The 27211-nt window shown below is 44.3% G+C and overlaps 1 protein-coding gene across 7 annotated transcripts in view; it reads right to left on the bottom strand.

Moving 5' to 3' along the window:
* Window positions 1–27211, bottom strand: part of CPNE8 (copine 8) — a 230181-nt gene that overhangs the window by 170813 nt on the left and 32157 nt on the right. For all 7 annotated transcript variants that reach the window (XM_045030458.1, XM_045030442.1, XM_045030450.1 and 4 more), the window contains exons 3-4: window positions 21359–21405; window positions 8182–8285 (exon numbers count right to left, since the gene is read on the bottom strand). In XM_045030458.1, coding sequence (XP_044886393.1) covers window positions 8182–8285; window positions 21359–21405 — 151 coding nt within the window. The remainder of the gene's footprint in view (window positions 1–8181; window positions 8286–21358; window positions 21406–27211) is intronic.

The following is a 27211-nucleotide window of genomic DNA, read 5'->3' as shown; positions in this document are numbered from 1 at the left end:
CTTCTGTGTCCTACAAAATATCTGTGAAGCAAAGGGGGGAAAGTTTCCTCTGAGACGGAGTGGCTCTCTGCTGAATTTGAATTGCCAGATACAGAAGGCTACAAGTAGAACTCAACACCAAGCTATATGGGCTCAGGAAGGCTTTGAAAGAACATTTTAATAGTGAGCCAGAGTAGTTTTACTCCTGGGAGAATTCTGCACCATTGCGTGGGTGCAGAATTCATGCTGTCCGCAGATTTGCTTCCCCACACAAAAAAATGACTTCTAAGGGGAAGGAAAAGGAAGCCACAAGAGTGGTCACTCACTCCTCCCAGGCACCCCAGAGCAGCCAAAAATCAGCACGGGGTGGGAGGGAGGTTGGGCCTGTATGCTTGGGGAGATTCAATTGCTGCTGGGGGGCATGGCTAAGCGAGAGAATGAACGAGAGAGAAACTCTGTCCCACTGGCTCACTATTGCGGCGTGCTTGGCATGAAGGAGCAGGGCTTCGGGGTATTTGGAGGCAGGTGTGATGCAGGCTCTGTCCCCTCAGGCAGAGCACAATGTAGCAGCCTGCCTGCTTAGTAGTTCCCATTGTTAGTAAATTGTTCCCATTCTTAGTGAATTCCCCCAGGAGCATAAAACAGGTGTAAAAGTTTTAACGCTCCTTTACATTTACAATAAGGCTCCTTTACACCACTCTGGCAATGACAGTATGGCCTTATACATGCTTATGGTGCTTTAATGATTAGAACTGGTCTAAATTTTCAGACTGAAAATTTTCCTATCAAAATGTGCTCCACGAACAGTTTACTACTGACCTTTCCAGAAATGATCAGTAGCGAATATATATTGTGAATTTGATTCCCCAGCCCTCACTTGCTCTTCTGTTGCCTATGATGTAATACTGACCATATAGCTGCATGTATTTGTTTACTAAAAACTATAAATAAAAGGGTCAAACCTAACTGCATTAGTATTAGAAAAAGGGCATTTGGGGATTTCCTCCAGTGTTCCCTGCTCCCATTCTCCATCCATTGTATTGCAGTTGCCTTGCTCTTTTACAGAGCAATAGGAGTCTTTCAAGTCACAGCTGTGTGTGCAGGAATATAACATTGCCAATGCACCTATTAATATTGTCTGAGAATTATGTTATGAATCCTGTGATAAAATGAAGTAACAGGAAATTGGTGGGTGATAGACCTGCTCAGCACCAGTTAGCATATACTGTGAATTAAAAGAGAAATTATGTTCCAAAAATAAAAATTTTATTCTTCTGTAACATGAACCAGGCAAATAAACATATTTAGAATGTTATAAAAACAAAAAATGAAGGGAACACACTTATGAAGGCAAAAGAGCAGTTATTTCCATTTCAGGTACACATACACCAACCATGTCTTTCATAGATCAGTGTACGTGCAGCTGAGATTGTCTTTAATGTCTCCCATCTACAGGTCTACCAGAGTCTGCAGCATCTCAGTTTGTTGCCCGAGAACCCCCATTATGTCTTGGTGCATCTCCCTCTCCTTTTCCTGCTTGAACTCCCAGGCCTTTCTCCATGCTGTCTGCAAGGATCATCCTCCAGGCCCTGGTCTCATTCTCTGATGCAACTCAGACTTGCAGCATCTCCTGGAACATGTCATCCTGAGTACTTTTCTCTCTCTTCCTTATTTGACACAGATGTTCCACAAGACACCCTCAAGGCCACAATACCATCAGCTGCAGATACAGCACACAGCAGGTACCACTGTCAGTGTATTCACACCAGAAATCGAAACTTAGGATACTGAACTCACTCCCCTTGATCCCAGAAAGTTGTCAACACTATAGTCTCACTTCTCCTTGGGATTGATACAGCATGGCACCAGTCACAGCACCAGCCATGGTGTGTATGGCCCTCAGGAGTACGAAGGGGGTTGAGAACACAAGGGGAAGGAAAACTCACAGGCATGAGTATGTATATTGTACAGGGCAATGGAACAAAATACTGGCATTGTTTTCCAAAGGTGGTGGTGATTTTAGTGGTGATTTTAGCTGACCTCACTCCTGAGGGTAACAGAGGCACAAAGAGCACAATGTCCCAGTGCCACCCAGGCCCATATGCTGCTGGCTTGTGTACTGCAATGGTGCCTGCTGAAGTAATCGCCGAGTGGTGTTGGAAAGATTCCTATCATGACAGAAGACATAAGGCAGACCTCCCCAGATGCCTTTGCCAAAGGATTGCAGAGTAACTTCATGAAAGTTTCACTGAGATCTCTATGGAGGATTCACGAGGCATCCTGGTACACAAACTGCTCCGTGTGGTCCCCCTTGCCTAGAGGGGACTAAAAAGCAGATCGCAACTCTACCTCTCTTGGTTGTTTCACCCGCTCTTCTAGCACACGCGAAAAAGAGTAAATCAATAGCTTTTTCCTTCTACTTTGGGGGTTCCATCCCTGTAATTTCAAAGCAAACTGCATACTTACCAGAGGTTCCATCCCTGCATCAGGTTCACCCATGCTGGACCCTCAGGACTTGCTGGACTGCGGTGGAGTCAAATACATGTTCTGGCTTGCTGGATCACCTGATCGCTTGCCCCCATACTACTCCTCTTCCACCTCCTCCTACTCTCTATTCACGACAGGGGCCTATGACTCAGGCTCCTCCAAAGTATCCATTGGGCTCTTAGGGGGTAATCTCTGCCGCTGCTCTTTGTAGAAGCAGCTCCACATCAAATGCAGTACACCTGCCGCAGCTCCTTGGCTTTCACACAGCACTGCTGCTGATCACTGTTGTAGCCTTTCTTCTGCATACCCCAAGCAATCTGCTCATAGAGGTCAATGTTTCTACAGCTGGATCGGAGCTGTGGCTGCAAAGCCTCTTCACCCACAAAGCCAGGAGATCCAACACCTCCAGTGTACTCCAGACTAGACCACATCTACAATGTGTAGCCGACACAGTCAGCTGGACGGATGCACATAGCAATTGAGAGTTGCTAGGTTTGCTCACAAAGCTGAGAGACCAGAAAAAGGAATTTCAAACATTCGTGGGGCTTTAAAAGGAGTCACTGCTTGCTGTCCGCATGTTCCCTAGGCAGCGGAGCTCACAACAGTGACCTGAGCGGTCACTGTACGGCATTATGGGATAGTTCCTGGAAGCTAGTAACAGTCAACATAAGTAACGCAGTATCTACACTGACACTGTGTCGACCTAACTAAATTGACTTTGATTCTACTCTGCTCAGGGAGATGGTATTAAGTCAGAGTAGCAGGGCAGTTACGCCAGAGGGACCAAAATTTAAAAGTGTAGAACATCCACTGTCAAGAACATAAGAACGGCTATACTGGTCCATCTAGTCCAGTATCCTGTCTTTCGACAGCGGACAATGCCACGTGCCCCAGAGGGAATGAACAGAACAAGTAATCATCAAGTGATCCATCCCCTACCGCCCATTCTCAGCTTCTGGCAAACAGAGGCTAGGGACACCATCCCTGCCCATCATGGCTAACAGCCATTGATGAACCCATCCTCCATGAATTTAGCTAAATGGACATAAGCTACTTTGTGGAGGCCTAACTTTTTGGCATTCAACAAGACCCATACATCAATAAAATACGAGAAGTCATTACTATCTTGGGTTAGCTGATCCCTTTGATATGATTTATGACTGTAAGTGATGTTCAGATTCTCATGTAATCATAGCTTTTCTATGCACAAACTTCAGTTAACAGACTTAAATTATGTTGGTAATGTTCCAAGTGGCTTTGACATGCTGACTACTCCTCTGATAAGGTGTTCCTTCTGCATATGCCTGGACCCATTAAGGTCACCCAGCAAACAGTGTGACAGTCCTAGATGGTATTTACTTCGCTATCCATAACCTGTAGCTGAACACTTGTCAGCACAGCCCACATAAAATAGGTGAAGAGATTACCAAAGATGCATGCTAACTATTCAAAATGTTTTTACTGGCAAGTGTAAATGGCTAAAACTAGGAGTTTTCTGGTTTATAAGCAAAGACATGACAAATGTATTGGAAATTTTACTTACTTTCTTTAGAATTAAATGCCTTTCAGGAAAAAAGTTTATTAGGAATCATGACACATTCAGAATAATCTCTAGCAACCCAAACTATTTTGCAAACTCTCTCTTTTCATTCTATATCATTTTCACTATTGTCAAAAATTCTATTCTTATTTTTCTCAATCTTATAGCTGTTTATTATAATGACACCTTTGTTCATTACCAAGGAATAACCAAGATGATTAAATGTTTTCTAACACCAAGGCACTGCAAACATGATGCCTTAAAATGGAATGATTAAATATGAATTTGATTTAAAGAGTCACATTAAAAAAAAAAAGCATTAATTTTACTGTCTAATCTATTTAGACTGAGTTCTTTGGAGCAGAGACCATGTATTTGTTCAGCATCTAGCATATTTGGGGTCTCAATTCCTGATTAGCGCTTCTAGGCAATAATGCAAGACAGCTATTAATAAAAAAAATATTTAATACTAACCAGTATTGACAATGAACAATTATGCTACACTATAGGTTTAATGTATAGCCATTATAAAGTAGCATATGATCAATTATTTTATTAATCAACTGTATGGCTAACTCAGATTTAAGCATCACTGAAAGACTGATGACTCACTCTCAGTACTTCATAAGTACATAAGTTTGCATCTGTTGATTTCTGACAATAGGGTCTGCTTCTTTCTCATAGTACTTTAACATAAGCATTCATCTTCTCTTGCATTCCAGACACACACAAGAGTCTTCACCAGTATCACCTCTCAAAGGCTTCAAACTTCTTATGAGTAGCATTAATTTCCCACAAGTCACATCCATAAATTGCTATGGAAGAATTAAGTTTTTCACCAGTTGAACCTTCATACATTCAAGATGCCATTGTTTTTCCAAACTTTTGTAAAGGAGGCCATGACTGGGAGGACCATTCCTACTCTTCTTCTGATTTTTTAGAACAGCATCCAGGGTTGGATATGTATAATTCCAGATACCTCAATTCACCTGTTGCCTCTACAACTGGACTATTGATTATAATGTCTGCTTGCATCCTGTTTTTGTTAATCATGTCAACGTGCATGCCTTTCACTTTTGCTTCATTCATTCAGGGATAGTCCACATTCCTCAACCTATCCTTGCAACAAAGCCTGTTGCCAACTCTGTCTACATATCTATTCAAGGGACACCATCGTAGGACCTAATCACATGTGATATATGCCATCATGTGACAGCAATGCCCCTCTGCCATGTACATTTGTATAGAGACTGTCCGGTTTGGCCAAAGAATAAATGGACACAAATCAGACATCAAGAATTATAACATTCAAAAACCTGTTGGAGAACACTTCAACCTCCCTGGACACTCAATTACAGGCCTAAAAGTCGCAACTCTTCAACAACAACAACAAAAAAAACTTCAAAACAGACTCCACCAAGAAACTGTAGACCTGGAATTAATTTGCAAACTAGACACCATTAAATTAGGCTTGAATAAAGACTGGGAGTGGATGGGTCATTACACAAACTAAAAACTATTTCCCCGTGTTAATTTTTCCCCTACTGTTACTTACACCTTCTTGTCAACTGTTTGAAATGGGCCATCCTGGTTATCACTACAAAAGTTTTTTTTCTCCTGCTGCTAATAGCCTGCCTTAATTGATTAGTTGGTATGGCAACCCCCATTTTTTCATGTTCTCTGTATATATCTTCCTACCGTATTTTCCACTGCATATATCTGATGTAGTGGGTTTTAGTCCACAAAAGCTTATGCCCAAATAAATTAGTTAGTCTCCAAGGAGCCACAAGTACTCCTCATTCTTATTCCTCACAAACTGTTTTTACAGGCTACATTTGTTGCGTTGCATTGCATTGGCTGTTGTAGAAAAGAGCACCATGTCAGAGTATCTGAAGTTGATTAAAAAGGTGTCCACCAATGGAGATCCCAGCTTTTTCTTGTCTGAGAAAACCTTTCAGGCCTTGTCTCAGTGAATTTCTGCGTGAACACTGAAAAGGCTTGGAGGCAGATAAATCAACCCCCGCTGGATCGATCACTACCCGCCAATCTAGTGGGCAGTGTAGACAAGCCCAAGGAAACTGCAGTTTTACTGTTGCCTGTCCCATCTTAATTCTGCCTCCTTGTGCATTTAATTTATGCACTGAATGAAGTAGAGGTCCTGTGGAACAAAAAATGGTGTGTTATTGTGTAATTAAAAATTAATTCTGCCACCTTGTATGTATGCATTTTGATAAAGTGGAACAGACAACTGTAATTTTGGCATTTCCTAACTCATGTGCTTGACTTTGCAAACTAAATAATTTTTTATTTAGTTTCTTAGTATGTAATTTCCTTTTTTTAAATAAAAGGAAAAAATTGTGTTCAATTATTATTTTGCATGCTGCCAAAAATAGGTATACACATCATTTTTAACCATTTATAACATCTTTCGTGAGTGAATACCCACGTCTGTTAGTCTATAAGGTGCCACAGGATTCTTTGCTGCTTCTACAGAACCAGACTAACACGGCTACCCCTCTGATACTTAAACCTAAATGGAATTTCATAGGGCAAAGAAAAAATATTCCTGTAGGCCTAAGGTTCTCCTTGCTGAACTTCAAAAGGCTACTGAAAATAGTGGAGGTGTTTGTACATCTCATAAAAAGATCACAAGAAACTTTTAATAGAAAGCGTTAGGCAATCTATAGGGATCACAACCAGCTCCTTCTAGATCACGTGTCTTTTATAGAAAATGCCTAACATTTCTTACAGTAACAAAAACTAAAATCCAATTAACTTTATAGTCTTTGAAATTATGAGGCAATTTTACTAGTCTTCCACTTCATGAGATCCCTTCTTTTGTTCACATTTGTGCTCAGAGATAAGAGAAAGAGAGGCCATATTTAGATGAAATTTAGAATCATCTTCTGCATTTTATATATCAGTATCTGCAACAGTTTCTCCAAAGATATTTTGGCATTAACACAGAGTATTATTATTATATTAATCTCATAGACAAATAAATTCAGTAGCAAAGTCCAGGAAAAGTGATAATATAAAATACTCTGAGTTAGTTTTTAAAGGAATAAGTTAATTTTTCTTGTCTAATACATAATTTCCACATCCAGCCTTTGACTGATCTTCCATGACCTTTCTGCCACCTTCACTGTAGTTCTAATCATCCTCTGGATCAGTCACTATTCTATGAAATCCCCATATGTGCGAGTATGGCACCAGTGTGAGCAACACAGAAGCAGCTTGGCCCAATAGATGGTATACTGAATTGGGAAGCAAACCTAGGGGATTGAAATTTGTCTCTGCTACTAATTCACTATGTGATCTTGGGCAAATTCGTTATCTCTCTCCCCCCCTATATTTTGCCATCTATAAAACAGAGATAATAATGCTCACCCACTTTATGAAGAACTGTGAGATATACAAAGGAAGTTGTTATTATGGATTATTACTACTATTTCCATGTAGACAGCACCTGGCTTAGTTCATCAAGAATATCAGAAGGCCCAATTCTTCCCCATAGAATCTGTACCTATAGGTAGCACAAGTAGACATCTTCTTGGATGTGTTTATTCTGTAAATGGCTTAACCCTCAGATTATATGTAGGAGGATAAAAACTACAGAAAAAAATAGGAAGGACAGAAGGCTATTATTTGGAACAATGTCAAATTTCACTTGCTTCTTAAACAATTATCTCCAACTTAAAATGCCAAGCCAGTATTATCAGATGTATACTTGTACCTGTGGGTGGAGTCATGTCTTTTTTTTTTTTAAATCAAAATAACTAAATCTCCAATTAATGTGTGATAATTTACACTTGGAGTGTTTGCTTCACACCTTGTTTGCAAATATGCCACAAGTACATTTATCATTTCATAATGATTTAATGAACTTTTAAGTTTTTCAAAACTCTGATCTTATAAAAGATTTTATAAAAACAAAGCAATACTTTTAACCACTAGACATCCACTCATTCCTCACACTCACTCTTAAGGGCTTACCATTTTATATAATTATTCCATTTGGATAAGTATAAACCACCACATTCATCCAAATTAATCTACCTCACATTAAAGATGTCACTTCTTCCAAAGTAAACCACTGGCTGCCTTGACAAAACCATCAGTGCATTTTCAGAGTGCTAATGACATTAGAATCAAAGGTATGTGGATTAACTTACAAATCAAACCGCAGGTTCTCTCTTTCTTCAAAAAAGTAGTCCATGATGAATTTTCTTACAAAATCTGGATTTAAAGTATTGTCAATTACTTCTGTTCTTCCAAACTGTAAAAGAAAAATAATAGCTTATGGCAAGCATAAGATCCTGTTATAAGAAGTTACACATCTGTATCACAGCATATAGATCCAGGAACAGAAACATGCAAGAGACATGAGGTAGGATGCAGCAAAGGTCTCTCCTGGAACAGAGATTTTGCAAGGAGAGGATCATGTCCACATAAAAACACCAGAAAAGTAAGAAGAGACTGCCAGAAGCCCACTCATTCCAGCATGAACAACAGCATGTGCACATCCCCAGTCTATAGACTGGAACTTTAGTCCCTAGAAATCAAAGAATCATAGCAAGATAGGACTGGAAGGGACCTCAAGAGATCATATAGTTCATCTTCCCCCACCCCAGCCCACCCTACTCTCCTGGAGACTGACATGTGTTTGTTTAACCTGTTCTTAAAAATGTCCAGTGACAGGGATTGCACAACCTCCCTAAGTAATCTCTTCCAGTGTTTTATTATCCTTATAGTAATAAAGTTTCTCTTAATATCTAACTTAAATCACCCTTGCTGCAACTAAACAGATATGACTTCTTCTCCTACCCTCAATGGACATGGGAGTAAGTGTATACTCCCCCTGTGCAGTAACTGAGTCTTCGAGATGTGTCCCTATGGATGCTCCACTTTAAGTGCGCTTAGGCACCCTGCACCTTTGATTATAGATTTCTCATAGCAGCATCTATTCTGCCCGCACATGCATATTACTCAGTCTCATGGTCCGTATTGTTATATAGCACAGAGTGGGTGAACTGCCTTCAGTTCCTTCTCTACCACGAAGCTCCATATCAGAGAATTCCAAAGCAGAAGGGAATGAGGGCAGGTGGCAGAGCACCCATAGGGGGACACATTTCAAAGAACAATAGTTACTGCATGGTGTAAGTAACCATTTCTTCTTCTTCTTCTAGTAATGTCCCTATGGGTGCTCCACTCTAGGGCCTTGTCTACACTACAGGACTATTTCGAATCTACTTAATTCGAATTTGTGGATTCGACCTTATGAAGTCGAATTTGTGTATCCATACTAAATACACTAATTCGAACTTCTGAGTCCACATTCACGGGGCCGGCGTCGACTTTCGAAGCGGTGCACTGTGGGAAGCTATCCCACAGTTCCCGCAGTCCCCGCTGCCCATTGGAATGCTGGGTAGAGCCCCCAATGCCTGCTGGGGGAAAAAATGTGTCGAGGGTGGTTTTGGGTAACTGTCGTCATTGAACCGTCAATCACGCCCTCACTCCCTCCCTCCCTGAAAGCGCCTGCGGGCAATCTGTTTGTGCACTTTTCTGGTCAGTGACAGCGTGGACGCCACAGCACTGCAAGCATGGAGCCCGCTGCGATCCTCGCCGTTTTCTCCTCCTCGCACTTTATCGTCCACCTCTTCCACATTCAGCTGCTGAGAAATTGGGCTACTTTTCAATGGTTCTGCAAGCACTGGGGGACCATAGGGGCCTTTTTACCAACATGAACGTCATATGGCCGGGCAAGGTTCCTGATGCGTGTGTTCTCAGGAACTGTGGGCTGCTCAGACGCCTGCTGGAAGGTAGTTTCTTCCCGTACCACGAAATAACTGTTGTGGATGTGCATTTGCCTATAGTGATCCTCGGTGACCCAGCCTGCCCGCTAATGCACTTGCTCATGAAGCCCTATACAGGCGCCTGGGACAGCGACAAGGAACTCTTCAAATACCAGCGAGCAGCGAGCAGCGTGACCTGTGACTGTTTAGTTTCTTTACAGAGAAGCTGAACCTGCCCCTGTTTCTTTACCCAGTTACTGTTGACTCTCCTCTTTGGTTAAATACCCCGTTCCCTCCACTTCCAAGACACGTGTAAAAATAAAATACATGTCACACTGTTACTGAGGAGAGGTTTCTTTATTCATGACTTTTCGTTAAAGGGTCGAAACTGGAACGCAGACTGCGGTGGGTAGGGTGTGCGCTGATGTAAAGACCGCCTCTAAACTCAAGGAATGACAGGCTCCTGCTCCTACAGCGGTCCGCATTGCCGGACTGCTTGTTTCAACGGAGCCTGCCATCCCTCCTTTTTGGGATTCTGTGTGCGGGGGGCTATGTGGCCTTGTGGCGACGGATACAGGACGGATACAGTGCAAGGACGGATACAGATTCCTCTGCTGCGTGACTCAGCGGTCCACGACAAGGACCGCTGTATAAGATCTGTACCCGCCCTCCCCCGCTAAAAAGTCACATCCCCACCGCCCACACAGAACCTGGAAACCACCTCCCATACCGACCACGGTGCCTGCTGACTGCACTGTGTGTGTTACCCGCTGCTGATCCGGTCCCCGTGTCTGTACCCTGCGAAAGGTGCCTGTCCTATGCAATTAGCAACGCACTTCCCCACGCACCCCATTCAAACACAGTCTTCAGTGAAGAAACATGACGGAAACAGTACTTAACAGCAAAGTATTTTTATTACTTAAGTACACAGTTATGGGATGGGACTGGGATTGGGACTTGTTTGAGTCCGGAAGGGAAGGACTTATGCAAACGTAGGGTATGAGAGCTTTTGGTTACTTGAGCACTCTGCTGGGGTGCAGTGACAGTATTCACGGCCCAGGGCGGGCATCCTCCTGGTTATTTAGGGTGAGGGGGGTATGTGACTTTGTGGCGGGGGAGGGCGGTTGCAGAGATACTGCCGGGGGCTCTGTCCTGCAGCGGTCCTGCAGAACATACACAAGTCGCCGGAGCGTGTCCGTTTGCTCCCTCACTAGTACAAGCATTGCTTGAGTCGCCTGCTTGTGTTCCTCACGCCACCTCTCCTCCCATTCGCTGTGTGAGCGCTGGTACAGAGAGACTTTCTCCCTCCACTGCCTCTGCTGGTCCGCCTCGGCTAGGTAGCAGCCCACACATTCATCGAAAATCGTGTCCCTTGTCTTTTTCTTTCGCCGCCTAATCTTCGCCAGCCTCTGCGAGGTGGATGCTGTGGAAGGTCTGGAGACAGTGGAAGCTGGGGGATGGGAAACAGTTAGTTAATTCCTTGCAATTATACTTTTTTGCGAACAATTAACTGAGTCTAGGCTGTCTCTGTGAATTTTTTGTTGAGACCCCTGTGCCTGCTGTTGCACAAATCATTTGCGCGGTGGATTCTGGGTAAATGTCGCCAGTCATTCCTTCCTCCGGGAAAGCAACGGCAGACAATCATTTCGAGCACGTTTTCCATGAAATGCCCTGGCACACGCCATAGCGTGGCAACAATGGACCCTATTTTGCCTTTTGTGTATATCACCGTATGTGTACTGGACACCGTATGTGTCCGCTGACAGAGGCGGACCAGCAGCGCTACACAGCAGCATGCTTATGCTTTTGCATGACAGCAGCGATGGTTACCAGGCATACTGCACCGTCTACCATACCATGAACTGGTAAGAAGACGGTAATAAGATGGTCATGGTTACCTGTCCTTTTGCACTGCGCCATTTGGTGCTGTCATAAGTGCCCCTGGTCGATCAGCCAGGGGCGCAAAAGCAAAATTTGGGCATGACTCCCCGAGTCAATCCCTCCTTTTTGGGTATCTAAAAATAGAATCAGTCCTGCCTAGATTATGGGCAAGTGTACTAGAGAACCACTGTATCATACAACCAGAGACCACAGCTGCTCTCTGTCCAATCCTGCATAAATTTTGAGCTGAACGCTATTCACAGGGTGTGCTCCTGAAACAACCCCAGCTGTTCATTCCGTTCTTCCCCCAGCCTTCCTGGGTTCCAATACCATTGTCCCCCCACTTGTGTGATGAAGTAATATAGAATGCATGAATAAGACACAGGTAGTCGTTTGTGAGAAATGAGTGGAAGGAAGCCTCCAGCTGCAATGATAGTCTAGAGATGACATTAAGGGGTGTGGAGGAGGGAGCCACTCATCCCTCTGCTAGTCCAGGGGCAATTGAATCTTTTCTTTACAATGAAGGGTGGGGGCTGATGGAGCTCAGCCCCCTGTTGCAATGATGAGGACGGTTACCAGCCATACTGCACCATCTACCATGAAAAATTAGCAACAGGCGGCCTTGACCGACCTGTCCCAAGCAAGTTGGTATGGTCGTTATGGTTACCAGTCCTTTTGCACTGCCCCATGTGCCAATAGGCTGATGATGAGGATGGATTTCCATCTTATTGTACCATCAGCCATCCATAGCGTGGGGGGAGCAAGGATGTTGGTGTTGAGTGCTGCACCATCGCGTCTATCTGCAGCATTCAGTACAGATACGGTGACATGTAAAAGAGTCAACAGAGGATTGTTTTCCCTTTAACTTCTGGGGGTCGGGGGGGGTGCGTAAATTGCCGAGCTATGCCCCGACCCACCGCGGACACTGTGTTTGACCCTAGAAGCATTTGGAGATCAGCCAAGAATGCAAATGCTTTTCGGAGACAGCAGGAACTGTGGGATACCTTGCGTCCTCGTTCCCCCCTCCCTCCATGAGCGTCCATTTGATTCTTTGGCTTTCCGTTACGCTCGTCACGCAGCTGCGTGCTGAGTCTGTGCTATGCCATCTGTCCGTTTATTTATTAAAAATACTTTGGACCAGGCGTAACGTAACATTTCTTCCCCTACTTAGATGCAGGAGTCTCCGAGCGAGATCACCGTGAGGACGGGCACTGAAGGAGATAGAGAGCGCATGCTGCGTGAAATCTAGCACGAACCACGGACCTATGCAGCCGTGCTCTGGGAGGCAGTGCTCCCTGAATACCGCATGAAAGCCTCACGCGGAAAAGTGTGCTATCACGGAGCACCCAATAAGGCAGCTCTCCCCAGGAACCTCCTGCTGATGCTTATCGATTAACGGCAGGAGAGCTTCGTGGAGTTCTCCAAGGGGGATTTCTGTTCTATCACCATATATACAGAGACCTCCTTTTCACACACTTCAGATTCCTGTTATATTAAGAATAAAAGTTAACATGGTTAAAGCACTTACCGACTGATCCTACCCCTGATTCAGGATCCGGGTTCCTGGCCGGGGAGGGTTGGTAGGGGATCTCCATGACGGTGATGAAGAGATCCTGGCTGTCGGGGAAACCAGCGTTGTAAGCGCTATAGCCTGCCTCGTCCTCCACAAACCCTTCCTCATCTTCCCCGTCCGTGAACATCGTCGAGGAACTGTCCGTCGACACTGTCCCATCATCAGAGTCCATGCTCACTGGTGGGGCAGTGGTGGCAGGCTCCGTAGCGTCCGTTGGCCGCTTTGATTTTTTGGTAGGCTTGTCTGGGGTCCTTGATTTTCACGCGGCGCTGCGTTGCATGACGGCTGTATCCTCTGTCTGTATCATGGCTTTGGAGACCTTCTCGTAGGTCTTTGCATTCCGTTTGTTGGAGCGCAGCTCCGAAAGCACAGACTACTCGCCCCCCACACCGATCAGATCGAAGAGTTCCCGGTCAGTCTATGCCGGGTCCCTCTTTCTATTCAGAGATTACATGAACTCCTCTGCTGGAGAGCTCTGCATTGCTGCCGGTGCTGCGGAGCTCGCCCCGATGTGCAACCAGAACGTCAGATTCAAACCGCCCAGACAGGAAAATGAATTCAAATTTTCGCGGGTCATTTCCTATGTGGCTGGGCAGAGAATCCAAGCTCGGGCTGCTGTCCAGAGCGTCAACAGAGTGGTGCAGTGTGGGATAGCTCCCGGAGCTACTAAGTTCGATTAGCATCCACACCAAGCCTAATTCGAGCTAGCCGTGTCGAATTTAGCGTTACTCCACCTGCCAGGGTGGAGTACCAAATTCGAACTAAAGAGCCCTCTAGTTCGAATTAAATGGCTTCCTGGTGTGGACGGTTGAGCGGTTAGTTCGAATTAACGCTGATAAATTCGAATTAAAGTCCTAGTGTAGACCAGGCCTAGGTGACTACCAAGCAAAGTTCCCTTTAAGGAGAAGGGGACTTCGAAGTCATGTCCCGTACCGAAGAAAATACAGCCAAATCACGAGTTATTGCATAATGCTCACCAAAAGGTATGTATAGGGGCCCAAGGGTCAAGGTGGATTATTGAAGTATTTAGTTGAAAGCCCAATTTGAGAAAGAGATCTATGGCTGCACAAGTTGCCTGTGACGTTAGGTACAGGAAGCAGCCTTTCAGAAGGTTAACAGGAAAGGAAATGTGAGCAGATGAAGCTGTATGAAGAATGTCAAGCAGCTTCTGATGTGATTCTTTAACCTACTGAAGAAGGATTTACAAAGAATCCGCAACCATCTTGATAAGGTCCTGGAACTGTTTAAAATAGTCAGCCAAGGATGGTGAAGCGGTATGACCACTTCATCCGGGCATGGAGAAGAGATGCTGGCTAATGGACAGATCTCTTCATCAGCCCTAGTTTCCTGTTCCTCAAAGGTTTCTTCCTGAGCTTCTGGTCTCCTGGAGAGAGAGGGTGATGAAAGTTGTCTACCTCTGACAGATGGTATTCGAGGCCCTAGAGAATTGCCGGTGACAGGCCACCTAGGGATCCCAACTCCCAGCATGGCCAAGGGAGTGGCAAATATGGCATGGGTGGAGGAATACATTAGTGTTTGTACCAGCAAGATGGTGGTCGTGGACATCTCTCATGACTGAGACCAACTTCCTCAGAGACCTATGGAAAAGAGCCTCTATGGGAATGAAGTGGAGAGCCTCAGACAGATATTTGAGAAACGAAGACAATATCTTCATCAGAAACCTCCTTTTCCAAGTCACTGTGAAGTGGTGGAGCAGCAGAAGAAATTTGAGGTACAATCATCAGTACCAGCCAGGTGTCCAGGAATCTGGAGATCCTAGGTACAGAGAACAGATCAGAACTGAGCAATGATGAGTCAGGTGTCTCGGACACAGCCAGGTCTAGGGGAAAATGAAACTCCTGCAGTACTATATCCGTGGCCTGCACCAAAGTGATAATGGTGGAGAGAGCTGACGGTACTATGAATCTCAACCACTCCAAGGGGAGACCTCCAGATGAAGCCCAATTGGACATCTTCGGTACTGAGTGAGAAGAGGTACTGCTCTTCTTGCTGCCTTGATCCGTTGACAGTACCAAATGACCTCTCAGAGCCTGGGACTTCATAGTCTTTAGGCTTAATCATGCCCTCAGTACCTGAGGAACCAGCAGTCTCGTAAATACCAGATTGGAGAGCAGTGGGTGCTGAAGGGGCTGGAGTCATCGGAGACAGTGACTTCCTTTTGAGGAAGATTCCCTATCTGGAGAACTTGAGGGACCGTCTTTGGGAGTCTTATGAGAAGAATCTTGGATATTCCTCTTAGATATCCTTGAGGAGTGCAGTTTGGAGACAGTGGAGGCAACGGACTTATTCAGAGACCAGCCAACAGGGGTTGTTCCCCTGGCTAGGGTCAGAGGCCAGGCACAGTGAGCTCTCCATCATGAGGAGTTGAAGTTTGAGCTTCCTGTTTTTTCTGGCTCTAGATTTTAAATGCCAGACAGAAGTTGCATTTTGGAGAAATATGAGATTCCCCAAGCAACAGATGCACTGGGATTGCCAGTCACTCACTGGGAATGCCTCCAAGCATGACAAGCTATGTCACCGGGATTGCCTCCTGGCATGACAGGCAATGTTTGAAAGCAGGAAAACCAGGCATGCCTTTCCAGTAAAATAAAAACTCCCAGTAGGGGAGAAACTTAAAAAAAAATAAAAATCCAAAAACTTTTTAGAAACTACTACTAAGAGCAACTATAATTAACTACTAAAAGAGCTAAGGGGACACAACTGAGTAAAACTCAATGCAGACAACTGCTAAGGTTCCGTCTCAGATGAGTGGCTGAGAAGGAACTGAGAGTAGTTTGCTTGCACAGTGCACTGTATCAGCATACAACACGAGACTGAGTAACACGTGTATGTGGGCCAAATGGACACTTATATACAGAATCTCTGATCAAAGGAGCCTGGAGTGCAAGTGCACCCAGAATGGAGCACCTATAGGAACACTATTCAAAGAAGAAACTAATAACAGTCCTCTTTATAACAAACTTCTATATATTTGAAGATTTGTCATGACCCCACAACCATACTTATCTCTAGAATAAATATGCCCAGTTCTTTCAACCGTTCCTCTAAGGCAGGGGTTCTCAAAACTTCATTGCACCTCAACCCCCATCTGACAACAAAAATTACCACGACCTCAGAAGGGGGGACCGAAGCCTGAGCCCTGAGCTGCAGGCAGGGGACCCAAAGCCAAAGTCTGAGACCCACTGCCCTGGGGAGGAGGGGGCCACAAAGCCAAAGTCCAAACCCAAGGGCTTCAGCCCCAGGCAGGGGGCCTGTAACTGAGCCCTGCCACCCAGGGCTGTAGCCCTTGGGCTTCGGCATGGGCGGTGGGGCTCGGGCTGCGGCTCCGGTCCCCAGCAACTCTAAGCCAGCCCTGGTGACCCCATTAAAATGTGGTTGCAACTCACTTTGGGGTCATGGCCCACAGGTTGAGAACCGCTGCTCTAAGGTCATGTTTTCTAAACCTCTTATTTTGTTGCTCCTCTCTGCACTCTCTCCAATTTGGCCACATCTTTTTTTAAAGTGTGGTGCCAAAAACAGGACACAGTACTCCAGCTGAGGCCTCACCACTGCAGAGTAGAGCAAAACAATTACATCCTTTGTCTTACATACAACACTCCTGTAAATACATCTCAGAATGACATATGACTCTTTTGCAACAATATCACATTGTTGATTCACGCAAATTTACAACCCACTATAACCCACAGATTATTTTTCTGCAGTACTACTACCTAGCCAGTTATTCGTCATTTTAATTTTTTCTTCCTTTGCTTCCTAAGTATAATACTTCGCATTTATCTTTACTGAATTTCATCCTATTGATTTTAGACCAATTCTCTAAATTATCAAAGTCATTTTGAATTCTAATCCTGTCCTCTAAAGTGATTGCAACCCCTCCCAGCTTGGAGCCTGTGATAAATAAAGTTGGGGGACAGCTCCCTTTGATGGACACCCAGCCAGCCAGTTAGCTGTAAAATCCCTCTTTGTAGATGTTCTTTACTTGCTTTACCTGTAAAGGGTTAAAAAGTCCCCCAGCTAAAGGGGGAACAAAACAAACAAACAAACAAAAATAAGTGGGCACCTAACCAAAAGATCCAGTGGGAAGGCTAGAACTTTTTAAAATGGGGAAAGAAACTTTCCCTTTCTCTATTATAGCTTAAGCCCAGCATGATCATAAATCATCAGATCATATCTAGAACTACTTATCTGAACTCCAAATGTGTAAGTAGATCAGAATGTTTAGCTAGATGCTATTTTTTTTTTTTAAGGCTTGTGGATTTCCTCTGTGCTAACCCCTAATGCTTTTATTTGCTTGTAATCTTTAAGCTGGACCCCCAAGAAAGCTATTTTGAGTGCTTGATTTTTGTAATTGTTTCTTTTAAGATCTAGCAAAAAGTGTAAGTTCCAGATGTATTTTCTTCCTTTTTGTTTTAATAAAGTTTACTTTTTTTTTTTTTTTTTTTTTAAAAGAACAGGATTGGATTTTTGGAGTCCTAAGAGGTTTGTGCATGTTGTGTGATTAGCTGATAGCCACAGCTAATTTCCTTTATTTTCGTTCTTAGCTCTTCCCTGGATGGGGGGGGGGGTGTGTGAAAGGGCTTGAGGGTACCCCACAGGGAGGAATTCCAAAGTGCTCCTTCCTGGGTTCAAAGGGTTTTTTTTTTGCATTGTAGGTGGTGGCAGCGTTTACCAAGCCAAGGTCAGAAAAAAGCTGTAACCTTGGGAGTGTAATACAAGCCTGGAGTGGCAAGTATTAATTTTTAAAATCCTTGTGGCCCCCACTTCTGCACTCGGAGTGACGGAGTGGGGATTCAGTCTTGACAGAGCCATCCACAGATTTTATAAGCATACACTTATGGAATGATTTCTTCTTGACAAATCCACATTGGCTCTTACTTATCACTTTATCTTCTAGGTTTGAATAAAATGATTTAAGTTTGTTCCAGTATCTTTCCAGGTATTGAAGTTAGACTGAATGGTCTGTATTCCCTGGGTGCTCATTTTTCCCTTTTTTGAACATAGGTAATATGTTTGCACTTCTCCAGTTTTCTGGGACCTCACCGATCCTCAAGAGTTCACAAAAATAATAGCTAATGGGTCAGAGATCAGTTTGGCTACTTCCTTAAGTATTCTGCAGTGAAGTTCATCAGGTCCCACTGTCTTGAAGATATCTGATTTATCTAAACATTCTTTAACCTATTATTTCACTATTCTGCCCAGAGATCCCCTCCCCATTATGGTTAATATTGTGTTAAACATCTGGTCACACTTAACCTTTTTAGTGAAGCCTGAAGCAAAAGAGGCATTAATGCACTTCAGCCTTTGCTGTGTCATTCATTATTTGCTTCCTTCCCTTAAGTAACAGACCTAACTTTACTTTACCTCTCTTTTACTTCTATTGCACTTACAAAACCTCTTCTTATTGCCTTTTATGTCCCTTGCTAGGTGTAACTCACTTTGTGCCAAAGCCTTTTGATTTCATCTCTAAACACTTGTGCTATTCTTTTATACTCATCCTTATCAATCTGTTCTTTGTCCAGGATTCCTTTTAATTGTCATGTTATTATAGAGCTCCTGATGCAGCCCTATGGGTCTCTTGTTATTTTTATCTTTCCTTTGCATCAGGATAGTTTGCTCTTGTGTAATATGGTCTCTTTTAGAAACTGCCATCTCTCCTGAATGTAGAATACCAAGCAAAAAGTTACACAAAATGCCCATTTCACTGGTAACTTCATCTACTTTCAGACCTGGAGGTCCTGCCATTAGAAACATACGGCTCCATCATTATCCAATTATCTTTTGCCCCTATATTCTTTTGATGCATCCATTAAAAACGAAAAGACTCATTGCTTTCACCTTTCTGTATAATGGGGCTTTGACTCCCTCCCCATAAGAAAAGCCTGATCCTCCTTTTAGCCGAAAAAATATAGGTTTACAATAAATTGTATTTCGTTTGGATGAGAAGCTTTTGATTCAGTTTCAAATTCACAATGTTAAGGATATAAAATACAGGTTACAGAACTCATGCTTTTATTTTGTTTCATGTGTTTGCTTTTCTTTAAATACATTATTTTTCAAGATTTGGTAAAAAAAATCTGAAATTAGCAAGGGAGGTGAGAGAGTGGGAGCATCCACAGGGACATCACTTGAAGTAAAGGGTAAGTTTCTCTGGATGGGTGGCTGGAAGTAAGGTTAGGAAGGTAGTGGAATAAGAGAAAGGGATACATAGAGGTAGTGGAACTTGGTGTCTAGGAATAGTTGAAGTTACAGACATAGGACGGGGGGAGGGAGAGAGAAATGGTGCTGATTATTGTATTAGTCAGAGCTGTAAACCAGTAATGAGGCAGCAAAGGCCCAAAGGTCTCAGAGACTTCAAAGCAGAATACAGCACAGCTCTGAAAAGCCACAAAGAGTCCTGTGGCACCTTATAGACTAACAGACGTATTGCATGTCATGCATCCGACGAAGTGGGTATTCATCCACGAAAGCTCATGCTCCAATACGTCTGTTAGTCTATAAGGTGCCACAGGACTCTTTGCTGCTTTTACAGATCCAGACTAACATGGCTACCCCTCTGATATCTGAAAAGCCAGTGGCTCAGCCTTCCACCGACCCTTCATCGTGACAGGCCTATACCTAGCATAAGGAAACTAAGCCAATTGAAACAGGGGGAGCCTCTTGGTTCACAGCCTTTGACAACACAAATGGTTACTATTATTAATGGGAACTGATCCAAACATTTATATTTTATTTAACAAACTAGCAGAAAAGAATGAAACAAGCAATTCTTTTAAAAAAGAGGCTTCAACAAAGTGGTACACCAGCTTTTCACAACAGAGAAGCTCTTCTAATGATGTTTGAAAGGAATTAGTGATTGCAGCATTAGTAACTCTTCAGTTATAGGCTCGAAACAGCTTAGAGAATTCCTATCTGGTCACTAGAGCATGAATGCAAGATTTGTTTTCTGTAATAGCCTGTATCTTTAAAAATTATAATTTTGAGATTCAGAATGAATCATTTAAAAAACACATTTCTAAATCTATAGGATAAGATATTTCCCCTTATTGCTGTTAATGAATTTAGTGAGGAAAGGTACAGAATTATCAGTCCTGCAAAAGGAAGTCCTCTAATTGGAGAGCAGGTACAACACAAGCAACACCGTTGTTTTCCCTCACTGTTATATCAACGTATCTCTGTTTTGACTAGGAGGTTAAGACAGGAATCCAATTTCTACATCCACTGAATGCCTAGCCTCTTTGCTAAGAGCGCCAACAAGTGTACAGTACTACATGTAAGTGATGTTGACATCTGTCCCCTAGAAAATGAACTGAGACCACTAACTTATTTAGAGCAGGGCAATGAACAGCTGTAAAGTAGTAACTTATTTCAGTCATTACCACCTGAGATGATTCCAACTTCTGATACAACAATGAAATGTTCTTCTTCCCATTTAGAATCTGGAGGCACCCAGGCACCATACTTAAGAACTCTAACACATGACTACTGTAAAGTACCAGCAGGCCAAATCTGAGAAGTAAAACCATTAAATAATAGAGACAAAAACTGTCAATGCTCTATTCTCCTCCTCCCTCCAACTTCCTCCTCCTGCCCCTCCCCTTCAGGGTGACCAGATGTCCCGATTTTATAGGGACAGTCCCGATATTTGGAGCTTTTTCTTATATAGGCTCCTATTACCCCTCACCCCCGTCCCGATTTTTCACGCTTGCTATCTGGTCAGCTTACTCCCCTTCCCAAATGGCCTTTGCAAACCTGGCTAGCCTGCTCCATATTTTAAAAAAATAAAGTTGGTTTTATTTATGGTGGAGGGAAAGATGGGACACTCACCTTTCTTCTTAAAATGGATTTAACCATTTTTAAATGTAATACAAGCTATATATACACAAAAGAGTTCAAAATAAAGTGATCCTAATTTTTTGGCATTTTTCCTGCACCATTTGAGAGTTTGACTTCTTTTGCATAGCAATCAACCAACTAATCATGATTTTTCCTCTTTTTTTGGCCATGACACACACACACACACAACCACACTTAATTAAAAAATATATATACATAGATATCTATTAAAAAAAAAAACCTTACCTCTCTCCATTCTTTGCTTCCAATACCTTGTGTATACAAAACACATACTGTGAAAAGAAGAAATGCTCAGTCATTTTCATAATTTCTTTTAACATTCTTACATTAAATGAATCTGTTTTGGGAAGTCTTACATTGCTGTTGAAATTACTAACTAGGACAATCAAATATCAAATGCTTGCACTCAGTTCCTAATACTCCTATGCTAATAGGAGAAAATATGGACAATAAGCCTGGAAATCGGATGGCCATAAAGTGGGCTGTAATACTTACTTGCTAAAAGTCAAGCAGTCACTTGACAATCCTTAGATGTAAAATTGGATAAAAGCAAGATTTCATTAAAATCAGACTGAAGTATTGGTCTGACTATCCTAGTTAATCTAAATCAAGTACTCTAAAAATACACTGTCTTCACGAGATGAGAATTAAAAGAGAAACAAATAGAGACCCACACAGGAAAGAGAGAGAAAATAGGGTGGGAGAGAAAAAACTACCAGGGCCTTTTTTTCCTTAGATCTGCTCCAAATATACAAAAGAAAGATATAATATGTTGTATATCGATACACTTTTTAACAAAAATTCCCACAAACAAAATCTTTGTTTAAAACCAGTTAATGTTGCCCGAATGACATATCCACCCAATACAAGCCTTAAAAAAGGAAACACCATAATAAAGTACATTTATGAGCTGTTACTAAATGCCCACACAGAATATTTCCACTTTTAGCAACAGACTTCACGCCGCTGCCTCCTCCCCAAAAAAAGAACTCCCTTTGCTTCCAACAGATATAATGTGGTTTGGGGGGGGGGGGGGTTTGTTTCTTTTTTGTTTTGTTTTTTATCTTACTCTCCAGCTTCATCTCAGGAGCTGAGAGCAGGAAAACTCGGACCTGGAGGTACAAAAAAAAAAAAAAAAAAAATCGGGAGTTCTCTGCACTTCTGTAATATAGTTAATAGCAACAGTTTTCCAATACCTGTATAAACTTGATTAGGGCAATCAACTCATTCACATCAAAAAGCCATTATAGATAATCTTTTGTTCACTACATGTGAATCTTGCACAACGTGTAAGCCAGCAACCTAACACAGTACCAAATCCCCCTTCTGAATAATGCTGATCTAGGTCTGCCATAAATTGTTGTTTTCTGACAGATTATTCTCCTGCTCCAATACATTTTTTATCTAATTTTTGGGGAAAAAAAAACCACTTTGGGTTGCAGTCTTTAGTGACAAAGGGTAAGTGCCCAATTCCACTCCCACTGGAGTTAAAGGGAATCACCCTACTGACTTCAGTGGAAACAGGGTCAAGCCCTAAACCGGATTTTCTTTCTACTCTAAAAGATACTTTGCTCCATACCAAATTTGCACTGGTCTGTAGTTAACAGAATGAAGGTAAAACCAAATCCCAGGAACACAGAAGATAGCATGCCAGTGGAGAATCAATATGGGTGGGTTAAAATGGAGAGTTGGAAATAGTTTATACCCAATGGGGGAAAAACAATAAAACCAAAATTAAATAATACCAAGACAAGATTATCATATTCTATGGAGGATGAAGTTTATATTAAGGAAGTACGGGGGTGGGGGAGCATCTATCATTTGAGGGTGAATTTTTAAATGATTTTTTTAAATTAAATTGGAACCATCAAGTTGTGTACTATGATTTTTATTAAACTAATCATCTTCCTCTATCCTCCTTCCATCCTATTCTTGTACTCAGTCTTTAGGTCTTGTCTTAATTTAGACTGTAAACTCTTCATGGCAAGGAATGTGTCAATGTGTGTATGTTTATAATAATGCCGAATACAATGGTGCCCCAGAGCTAATAAATAATAATAAATGATAATAATGAGAGGTTATTTACCAATAACTATTGTTTGTGTGTTGCCTCTGTGTATTCAAAATTGTGAGATATGACATCTTTAGAGTCAAGCAAAGGAAAGGCCTTGGAAAGGTGTCATCCCCTTACTCTATATAAGGAGAGACAGCCTCAGTTCCTTCTCCCTAACTGCCAGTCCTAATATTCTACAGAACTCTGAGGTAGAGAGTAAGGTTAGCAGGTATTGGGACTACACCCAAGCAACTTTTGAAAAACAACAGCTATTGGTAAGTAAGAAACGGTTACTTACCTCTTGTTCTTCGAGAGGTCTTGCTCATGTCCATTCCAATAGGTCTGTGTGAACACCACGTGCACGATCACCGGAAAGCTTTTCCCCTAGCGGTACCCGTCGGGTCAGCTGTGGAGACCCCTAGAGTGGCGCCTTCATGGTGGTGTATATATGTCCCTACCGACCCGCCACCTGCTCAGTTCCTTCTTGCTGGAATACTCCGACAGCAGGGAGACAGGCGGGATTTGGAATGGACATGATCAACACATCTCAAAGAACAGTTACGAGAGTAAGTAACCGTTTTTTCTTCAAGTGATTGCTCATGTGCATTCCAATATGCGACTTCCAAGCAGTTACCCTGCGGGAGGGATCGGAGTTCACATAATCGCCAAGTGTAGGACTGCCCTACCAAACCCAGCATCATCTCTCGCCTGCTGGATGATGGCGTAGCGGGAAATGAAGGTGTGAACTGAAGACCAGGTCGCCGCCTTGCAGATGTCCTGGATAGGGACCTGCACCAGGAAAGCTGCGGACGCCGCCTGCGCTATGGTAGAGTGCGCCGTAATCGGAGGGGCTGGAACTCTGGCCAGGTTATAGAAAGTCCTGATGCAGGACATGATCCATGACGAGATGCGCTGGGATGAGATCGGGAGCCCCCTCATTCTTTCTGCGATAGCAATAAAGAGCTGCAGTGACTTACAAAATGGCTTTGTGCATTCAATGTAAAATGCTAAGGCACGTCTAACATCCAAGAAATGCGCTCCCTGTTAGTGGCATGGGGTTTAGGAAAGAATACAGGTAAGAATATATCTTGGTTCACATGAAATTGGGAGACAACCTTAGGCAGGAACACAAGGTGGTGGGGTAGCTGCTCCTTGTCTTTATAAAATACCGTATAAGGCAGTTCGGAGGTCAGTTCCCTGAGTTCGAATATCCTTCTAGCGGAGGTTATAGCCACCAGAAAAGCCACCTTCCAGGAAAGGTAGGAGAGAGGGCAAGTAGCCAGAGGCTCAAAGAGGGGGAGGGGGAGGTCCCAAGAGGGAACGGGCCGACGTACTGGAGGACAAAGTTTGTCCAGGCCCTTAAGAAACCTGCCCACCATGGGGTTACCAAACAGTAACCCACCCGCCGTTCCCGGGTGAAAGGCCAAAATGGCCGCAAGATGTACCCTCAGGGATGATAGCCTATCCCTTGGTGCTTGAGATATAAAAAAGATAGTCCAAAATTAGGGGAATTGGGGCTGATTTTGACTCAGTTCCCCTTTGTCAAGACCAAATGGAGAAACGCTTCCACTTAGCCAGGTAAGTGGCTTGCATGGAGGGTTTCCTACCTCACTGAGTGTGAGCATTGAAGCTCAAGAGGGTTTGGCCATGGAATTTTCACACCATGAGGTGGAGGGAGTCCAGGTTGGGGTGTTGCAGACAGCCATGGTCCCGCGTGAATAGGGTCGGAGAGAGAGAGAGAGCACTACTGGTCTGTCCACTGAGAGGTTCAGTAACATGGTGAACCAGTGCTGGCGGGGTCACGCTGGTGCTATAAGGATCAGGGAAACCCTGTCCTGACGAATCTTGAGGAGCACTCTGTGTATGAGGAGGAATGGAGGGAATGCGTACAGCAGGTGACCCGTCCATGATAAGTGAAAGGCATCCGCAGTGGAGCCTGGGCTGTGGTTCAGGAAGGAGTAGAATCTCTGGCACTTCCTGTTGCTCCATGTCGCAAACAGGTCCATGTGGGGAGAGCCCCACCTCTGGAAAATCGAGTGAGCGATGTCCGGTCTGAGGGACCATTCGTGTCCATGGAACGAGCGACTGAGGCGGTCCGCCAGCTTGTTCTGCGCCCCCGGAAGGTGCAACGCCTGCAGGTGTATGGAGCGGGCGATACAGAAGTCCCACAGCACGAGGGCTTCCCGACAGAGGGGAGAGAAGCGAGCACTCCCGTTTGTTTATACAGAACACGGCTGCAGTATTGTCCGTGAGCACTGATACGCATATGCCCTGAAGACAGGCCTGAAATGCCTGGCATGCCAGGCGAACCGCCCTCAGCTCCCTCACATTGATGTGCAGCGATAGCTCTGCATGGGACCAGAGGCCCTGCATGGGTTCTGGTATTGCACAGATGCTCTCCCCAACTGAGTGCTGAGGCATCCGTGACCAGGGAAAGTGTGGGTTGAGGTTTTGCAAAGGGTACTCCCGCACAAACCAGCTGTGGTTGCAGCCACCAGTGGAGAGAGCGGAGTATGCGAGGCGGAAGGGTCACTATTGAGTCCAATGGGTCCCTGGCCTATCTGTGCACCTGCGCTAACCACGCCTGGCGGGGCTTCAGGCACAGCCTGGCATGCTGTGCCATGTATGTACAGACCACCATGTGCCCCAATAGTCTCATACAATTTCTCGCCATGGTTGTGGGGAAGTGGAGCAGGGTCTGGATAATGTCCGTGAGCACTCTGAAATGCAGTTCCGGAAGGAATGCCCTCGTGGAGTCCAAGAGAGCGCCAATGAACTCTATCCTTTGTGTGGGGGTCAGTGTGGACTTGGGCTCATTCAATATAAGACCCAGCCTGTGAAACGTAGCCCGGGCCAGGGACACGTGCTCTGCTACCTGTGCTTGGGACTCGGCCTTGATGAGCCAGTCATCCAAATATGGGAATACCTGCACCTGGCGCCTGCGGAGGGAGGCCACTACTACCGCCATACACTTGGTGAACACCTGGGGGGCCGTTGACAGGCCAAATGGGGGTATTCTGAACTGGTAGTGCCAGCCACTGACCACGAATCTGAGAAAGCATCTGTGGGCTGGGATAATAGCAATGTGAAAATACGTGTCCTTCAAGTTGAGAGTGGCGTACCAGTCTCCCGGCTCCAAGGAAGGAATGATGGCGGCCAGAGAAACCATGCAAAACTTCATCTTTTTTATGAAAGTGTTGAGATCTCATAGGTCCAGGATAGGCTGAAGCCTGCCTTTAGCCTTGGGGATGAGGAACTAGCAGTAGTAGATCCCCTAGCCCCTGAATTCCTAAGGAACCTCCTCCATTGCCCCTAAACGTAGGAGCGATTGCACCTCTTGTAAAAGGAGTTGCTCAAGAGAGAGGACCCTGAAGAGGGACAGGGAAGGGGGGTGGGAGGGAACAGAACTGGATAGAATATCCCACCCCCACCATGCTGAGGACCCAGTGGTCTGACGTGATCTGAGATCAAGCACAGTAGAAGCGGGAGAGTCCATTCACAAAGAGGGGGGAAGGATCCAAGATGGCAACTGGTGCGCTGTCCTTGGGCGCATCTTCAAAAGTTGGGCTTGGGGCCGGGGGGCTGTTTGGTTGAACACTGGCCTTGGCTCTAGGAGGATTGAGGTGAGTGCCTCCTATTATTTCTGCCCCTCCTCCTAGGGGGATCTCGCCGAGGAGGCCCCGGATAGAAGCGGGATGGGGGCTGAGGTCTAAATGGCTTTCTCTGAGGTGCTGGGGTGTGTAGCCCCAGAGACGTAAGAGTCACCCGAGAGTCCTTCAGACTGTGCAGGCGCGTGTCCATATTTTGGGCGAACAGGCCTTCACAGTCAAAGGGGAGGTCCTGTATAGTGTTCTGGACCTCTGGCGGGATACCTGAAACCTGTAGCCATGCACTGCGCCTCATTGCTATTGTGGTGGCCATGGTTTGAGCCGTAGAGTCCACTGCGCCCAGGGCTGCCTGAAGGGCAGTCCGAGATACTACTCTACCCTCCTCAAGGAGCGCACCAAACTCCTTGTGTGAATCAG

This window comes from Mauremys mutica, chromosome 1 (genome assembly GCF_020497125.1).
Source record: "Mauremys mutica isolate MM-2020 ecotype Southern chromosome 1, ASM2049712v1, whole genome shotgun sequence".
NCBI classification, from domain to species: domain Eukaryota; kingdom Metazoa; phylum Chordata; order Testudines; family Geoemydidae; genus Mauremys; species Mauremys mutica.
The sequence above is the reverse complement of the archived record's forward strand: the minus strand, read 5'-3'. Positions and strand labels throughout refer to the sequence as shown.